The sequence below is a fragment of the Bombina bombina genome, unplaced genomic scaffold (assembly GCF_027579735.1).
Source record: "Bombina bombina isolate aBomBom1 unplaced genomic scaffold, aBomBom1.pri scaffold_2675, whole genome shotgun sequence".
In the NCBI taxonomy this organism is placed as follows: Eukaryota; Metazoa; Chordata; class Amphibia; order Anura; family Bombinatoridae; genus Bombina; species Bombina bombina.
Window position 1 is genome coordinate 1 of NW_026511237.1, and position 7,439 is coordinate 7,439.

Consider the following 7,439-nt stretch of genomic DNA (forward strand, 5'->3'; position numbering starts at 1 on the left):
TGATCCTCTTGCACTTCCTGTTGGGGAGGAGTTAATATCCCAGAAGTAATGATGACCCGTGGACTGATCACACTTAACAGGAGAAAAAGTCTAATTTTTTAATGGTCTGCTGCAATTTCTTACTTGGTTAGGACTAGAGGAAATGTCAAGCCCTGAACATTAAAGTACACTAAACCAGCTTACATTTCAAGGCTTTAAGTTTAGATATTTAAAGTCAAAATGAATCCCTAAGTGAGGATCATCAACTGTCAAAGAACAATGCCTATAGTATCAGTTCTCGTGCCTATTTAACAAACTTGCAGACAAATTCTTTACAGTTCATCAGAACAAGATGTTAAGAAGAGTACCTTTTTGGCGGTGGCTGTCATCCAAGCAATTGGAATCTCCATAGAGAACTATTCTTCCTCCACCTTCAGAAGGGGTTTGATACAATCCCAGCACAGGAACATTGTCAACCATAGAGGTTTCCTGCTTTAAGACCTCTAGGCCTATAAAATAAGATGGAGCAGTGCCAAAGGTTTAGAGAGTGGCCTGAAGACTTGCAAACTTTACATAATACGAAAACAAACAGAACCGGTTAAGGGGTTTGCACAGATTTATATGTGATATGATGATTACAGACTGAGATATGCAAAGAAGAATGCGTCTTAAAAGGGACAGTCTAGTCAAAATTAAACTTTTATGATTCAGATAGGGCATGCAATTTTAAACAACTTTCCAATTTACTTTTATCAGCAAATTTGCTTTGCTCCCTTGGTGATACTTTTGAAAAGCTAAACCTAGGGAGTCTCAAACAGATTTCTAAACCGTTAAAAACTGCCTCCAAGCTCAGAGCATTTTTAAAGTTTTTCACAGATAGACAGTACTAGTTCATGTGTATAATATAGATAACATTGTTATTACTCCCGTGGAGTTATTTAAGAGTCTGCACTGCATGTCTGTCAAAAGCACTGAGTTAAGGGGGTAGTCTGCAGAGGCTTAGATACAAGGTAATCACAGAGGTAAAACGTATATTAATACAACTGTTGATAATGCAAAACTGGGTAATAAAAGGATTATCTATCTTTTTAAACAATAAAAATTCTGGTGTAGACTGTCGCTTTAAGTGTCGAGAGAGAGAGATTTGATTTTATCACAACTCTTCTTTGCAAAAACACTCCAAATCTGTCAGATTGTGAGGGCATCTCCTGTGCACAGCCTTCTTCAGATCACCCCCACAGATTTTCGATTGGATTCAGGTCTGGGCTCTGGCTGGGCCATTCCAAAACTTTAATCTTCTTCTGGTGAAGCTATTCCTTTGTTGATTTGGATGTATGCTTTGGGTTGTTGTCATGCTGAAAGATGAAGTTCCTCTTCATGTTCAGCTTTCTAGCAGAAGCCTGAAGGTTTTGTGCCAATATTGACTGGTATTTGGAACTGTTCATAATTCCCTCTACCTTGAATAAGGCCCCTGTTCCAGCTGAAGAAAAACAGACCTAAAGCATGATGCTACCACCACCATGCTTCACTGTGGGTATGGTGTTCTTTTGGTGATATGCAGTGTTGTTTTTGCGCCAAACATATGTTTTGGAATTATTGCCAAAAAGTTCAACCTTGGCTTCATTAAACCATAACACCTTTTCTCACATGCTTTTGGGAGACTTCAGATATGTTTTTGCTAAATTTAGCCGGGCTTGGATGTTTTACATCATAAGAAAAGGCTTCCATCTTGCAACTCTACCTCATAGCCCAGACATATGAAGAATAAGGGAGATTGTTGTCACATGTACCACACAGCCAGTACTTGCCAGATATTCCTGTAGGCCTCTTGGCAGCCTCCCAGAGCAGTTTTCTTCTCGTCTGTTCATCAATTTTGGAGGGACATCCAGTTCTTGGTAATGTCACTGTTGCGCCATATTTTCTCCACTTGATGACAGTCATCACTGTGTTCCATGGCATATCTAATGCCTTGGAAATTCTTTTGTACCCTTCTTCTGACTAATACCTTTTAACAATGAGATCCCTCTGATGTGTTGGAAGATCTCTGGGACCATGGCTTTTGCTGTAGGATGCGACTAAGAAAATGTCAGGAAAGACCTACTAGAACAGCTGAACTTTATTTGGGGTTAATCAGAGGCACTTAAAATGATGGCAGGTGTGTACTGACTCCTATGTAACATGATTTTGAATGTGATTGCTTAATTCTAAACACGGCTACATCCCCAGTTATAAGAGGGTGTGCACACTTATGCAACCACATTATTTTAGTTTTTTTTTTTTTACTTCCCTCCACCTAAAAGATTTCAGTTTGTTTTTCAATTGAGTTGTACAGTTTAAAGATCACATTAAAAGGTGGGAAAAGTTCTGAAATTATTTATCTTTGTCTCATTTTTTTACATCACAGAAACCTGACATTTTAACAGGGGTGTTTAGACTTTTTATATTGTATGTATGTATGTATATATATATATAAATATATATATATATATATATATATATATATATATATATATACACACATACACATACACACACATATGTGCGATTTAGACAGATGCAGACAGCTGCTCATATTTGCAAGAAAGATTTTTAATAAAGCATAAAGTACCTTGGTCCTTTAGCGTTTGTGATAAAATTGCTCCATCTTCTGGAAACTTGGCGATGCTGCAGCCAGATGCATAATACACTGTAATAATGTTAATGTAGTCCATCAGTAACATGTTAACTGCTCAATAATATGAACATTACACACACTATATATATATATATATATATATATATATATATATATATATATATATATATATATACATACATACATACATACACACACACACATATATACATATACACACACATATAACATACATATATACACACACACACATTAGGGCTGCACGATTAATCGCGGATGCGGTTTTAAACCGTGATTAATCGTCGCGGTTTTAAAACCACGAGAGTACGCAATTTAAAAAAAAATAAAAAAATCAAACAATCTTCAGATCGTCATGAAAACGGAGGCGGAGAGGGAGGATGAGAGGCGGACCAGTGTGCGGCCGTGGGCGGACCTCAGAATGCCCACGAAACGGCCTTTTTGAAGAGATTGAAGAGTGTGTGGGAATCATCTGGGAGTGTTGTGGCGGTGGTCAAGTGGTGTTGTGGCGGTGGTCAAGCGGTGGTGTGGATGTGGTCAAGCGGTGGTGTGGATGTGGTCAAGCGGTGGGACAGCTCAAAGTTGTGAGCAATAAAGTGAATATTGTAAAAAAAAAAAAAAAAAAACACTTTAAAGCACCTTACTGGGTTTTTTTTTTTATCTTCTGTGACGCTTAACATTGAGTTTGATTACTTATTACCATAATACAATATATTTTATTTATAAATGTTCAATAAGTTTTGCTTGTAGGATGTATTGTGAAGTGATCTGTAAAATATAATATATTCAACATAGTATTACCAGAATATATATAAATGATATCTACTACGTTCTGCTCTATCTCTATCATCTATCTATTATCTAGTATATAGATTATAGAGGATGAATGATATATAGAGTTCCTTACTAGATTATTTAATTTAGTTGAGTCAAGTGTAGATTCCCAGAAGATAGATCATCAATAATCAGTAGTAGCACACAGTGGCGCAGTCCACAACATTTTATTTTTATATTTTCCCTCTAATTATAAGTGTTAATTTGTATGCTCCAAGAGTGTATTGGACATTAAGAAACATGTACAGTAAGATTCTGTAGTGTTAAATAAACGTTTTATTGAAAAATTAAGGTGTTATAGTAATTTTTAATAAAATCACGATTAAATCACAATCGCGTTTTTTTTGTCTCCATATCGCCCAGCCCTAACACATATATACATATACACATACATACACACACACACACACGCACTTACTATCATGATTTGCCAAGGAAAAGTCTCCTTCATAAATTCCATCACTAAAGGCCATATTCCAAACTGTTAACAGGTCATTCAAGGCTGGGATATTGGCACCACCAGTGTCCGGCATCCACCACTGTCTGCATAGAAAACATTAATCTTGTATATACAACAAAAGAGACATCTAAGGGAGCTCAAAACCTGACATGAAGTCATAGGTGTGATGTCTGGATTACGCACCTTGTATTTTCATCGTAGAATTTGACTTTCCTCATGACTGATGTATTGTACCAGTCACTGAACACAACCACTGACAGTCCATTCCCCACATCCCTTCTCAGTTTAGAAATCTCCTCAGGAAAGAATTCCTCTTCACTGTCAACTATTAATAGTGTACCTGAGGACCAGAATACAACTTAAGTGCATCCCCAAAAAATGTTATGATATCGAAAAAAAAAAAAGAATATTGTGAAGAAATCACTATTCCTGACAGAGGTTAAAAAACCCCCATAGGGAGCTGGTATACAATGTGTATAATTTCTATTCTTACCATACTGACTGGCATCAAAACATGTAAATGGGGAGCCCAGAACCTCAACAAAGTAACCCATACTCCTCAGATGCTGGTACATATCCCGGAAGTTGGTGTGGATGTGGTCCCCATTCCTAATGGGAAGGTAATTAACAAAGGAGTCTCTAACATTCAGCTAAAATAAACTTCACATCCCAAGTCTAAAACACACAAGGAAAACAAAGACAATAAGTACATTTTATTAAAAACAACTTATGAATAACGCCAGTGTGACTCTGAAGCCTAAACACTATAGAGATTTAGGAAACAGAGTTACAGACCTTATAATCAAAGCTGTGAGTGTGAGGAATAAGCAGACTTTTGGTTCTGTAATATGTCTGTAAAGTGCTGCTTACCAGTCCAGAGGGTCATTCTTCATCCTCAAATTGTCTCTGGGAAAGTACCCAGGGGGGTACCTAAGATTATGGTACTGATCCCACAGAACTCTCTTGCTGCGAGGTGGAGTTGGAATAATTTTTACTTTAATTGGCAACTTGATTGTAGAGGTCTGCTCTGCTCCATTCTTTGGCTGAGGTGAGAGACAAGCACATTATACAACTATAGCAAATGTATAAATGTATATCTCTGCACACAGTTTAAAAATGGCATATACTCAATACTTAAAGGGATATTAAACCGTATTAGCTTATGAGATAAAATGTTTAATTATGTGTAGTGGACAAATTGCAATATACTTTCATTATTTTGTCCTCTTTCCTTTAATTTAACTGAATTTTTTTTTTTAAATTTCAAATTCTATAAAGTAATGGACATCACTATGTTTTAACTAGTTTTCACTAGTCTATCTTTCCTGCTGAGGACAATCAGGGACATATATAAAACAGGCAAATAATTGTGAATTCACTTTTATACAAATAGTAACAAATCTGGGAAATTGCTAACCAGATATCTTAGGAAAAAGAAATATGACAATTGTTAATTCTCTCCAATCGACATCTGGCAAACCATGTACCACTAATGTGGAAATCGCAAACACTTTCAAACATTACTACAACAAATTGTACTCTTCCAGCCCACCTTACCATATCATATTTGATTCTCCTTCTGACTGCCATCAATATGTTCAACAAATAAGTTCTCCTAAATTGACAGATGAGGATAGGGGAGCCCTAGAGTGTTGAATGCTATTAAACCTTCCCTGCTAGTAAGGTTCCAGGCCCGGACAGCTTTATATTCCACTACTATTCTCGATTCAAAGACGTTTTAGCCTCCCCACGTACTGATATGTTGAACTCTCTCAACATATCACATACTTTCCTAAATCAATTTTGGAGGCTCATATTCTAGTTATACCTAAACCTGGTAAATAACCAACATCCCCCAAAACATTTCAGCCTGTCTCTTTGCTCAATACTGATGTAAAGCTTTATGCAAAAACTATTGGCAAGTCACACGTTCACAATAACAGGTTTCTTTCATCCCTTGTCCACCCTGACCAGACAGGATTTGTTCCTGGAAGGTAAACCAACTATAAAACACAACCGAAGCAATAAAATGTATACATGCGTCTAAATTCCTTCCGCTCCAGACTCTCTTCATTTTTATTGATGCGGAAAAGGTCTTTTACAGGGTAGACTGGATTATTATGGTAGCCTCCCCGTCACATTTTGTTTTGTTTTTCTGCCACATTCATTCACAGAATTTTGCATTATATTCAAGACCTTTAGCAAGGGTAAGAGTGAACAGCACAGTTTCAGATAGCTTCCGAATTGTCAATGGTACTAGGTAAATGCTGCCCGTTGCCCCCAACCTATTTGTGTTGACCAAAGATGTACTTGCGTGTCAAATTAGAAGCAATGACTCCATACAAGGTCTTACCATAAATTCCACAGCCTATAAAATCTGCTTGTTTCTGATGACATCCTCTTAACATTATCTTCTCCATCCTTGTCTATTACTGCATTGATGCAAACCTTTTATAGCTACAGTTGTTGGTCAACTTTACCAAATCAGATATACTCAATATCTCAGCTTCTCCCCAGACTCTTAAAGTGAAGGTCAATTTTCATGTGAAAGCACCCGGGTTTAAAAAAAACTATTAAAAATAGGGGCACTTTTATTCATTAAAATTGACATTGCACCGTATTTTAAAAATACTTACCTTGTTCTTCTGAAACACTGGATCGCCGTTCTGAAACTATGCCCCATCTGCTTCTTCCTGGTTTACTTACCCAGCAATGACGAAACCGGCTTCCTCCAATCATGGCATTGCCTCAGGCAATAATTCCCCCGGTGGGAAGCAGTGACTGGAGGATGCCGGAATAGTCATTACTGATGTATGAAGAGGCTTGCGACGGACGGGCTGGTGAAGCACTGGAGCAGCTTCAAGAAGAAAAGTATATTTTAAGAAAACGGCTGAAATGTCAACTTTCATGAATGAAAGTATCCTTGTTTTTTTAAAAACCTGGCACTTTCACATGAAAATTGACCTTCACTTTAATGACTTTCACGCTGTCCCACAATTCAATGCTCTCTTCTTCAAAATCACATATCTTGATATTAAATGATGTTATAATCTTCAAGGGATGTTTAAGCTACATTTAGCCACCAATAAGCAAGTGTAATAGAGGTTCTGAACCAAAAATAAGCCGGCTCCTAAGCTTTACATTCCTGCTTTTAAATAAAGATAGCAAGAGAATGAAGAAAAATTGATAATAGGAGTAAATTAGAAAATTGCCTGCTCTATTTGAATCATAAAAGAAAAAAAAACATAATTTATGCTTACCTGATAAATTCCTTTCTCCTGTAGTGTAGTCAGTCCACGGGTCATCCATTACTTATGGGATTATATCTCCTCCCTAACAGGAAGTGCAAGAGGATCACCCAAGCAGAGCTGCTATATAGCTCCTCCCCTCTACGTCATACCCAGTCATTCGACCGAAACCAAACGAGAAAGGAGAAACTATAGGGTGCAGTGGTGACTGGAGTTTAATTTCAAATTTAAACCTGCCGTAAAAACAGGGCGGGCCGTGGACTGA

General features: G+C 37.2%; 1 protein-coding gene across 1 annotated transcript; it reads right to left on the reverse strand.

Moving 5' to 3' along the window:
- Window positions 1-321: 321 nt before the first annotated feature.
- LOC128643661 (membrane-bound transcription factor site-1 protease-like) lies at window positions 322-4,990 on the reverse strand. Its single transcript, XM_053696487.1, has 6 exons — window positions 4,797-4,990; window positions 4,420-4,535; window positions 4,110-4,266; window positions 3,885-4,009; window positions 2,588-2,665; window positions 322-488 (listed from the first exon to the last, which is right to left on the reverse strand). The coding sequence occupies exons 1-6, from the start codon at window positions 4,817-4,819 to the stop codon at window positions 322-324; spliced, it is 666 nt and encodes a 221-aa protein (XP_053552462.1). The 5' UTR covers window positions 4,820-4,990.
- Window positions 4,991-7,439: the final 2,449 nt, after the last annotated feature.

Coding starts and splice junctions, on each gene's coding strand:
- LOC128643661 (XM_053696487.1), bottom strand. CDS start 4,819: ATGAAGAATGACCCTCTGGACTG. Junction 4,010..4,109: donor TTCTACGATGAAAATACAAG/GTGCGTAATCCA, acceptor TTTTCTATGCAG/ACAGTGGTGGATGCCGGACA. Junction 489..2,587: donor ACAAACGCTAAAGGACCAAG/GTACTTTATGCT, acceptor CTTATTTTATAG/GCCTAGAGGTCTTAAAGCAG.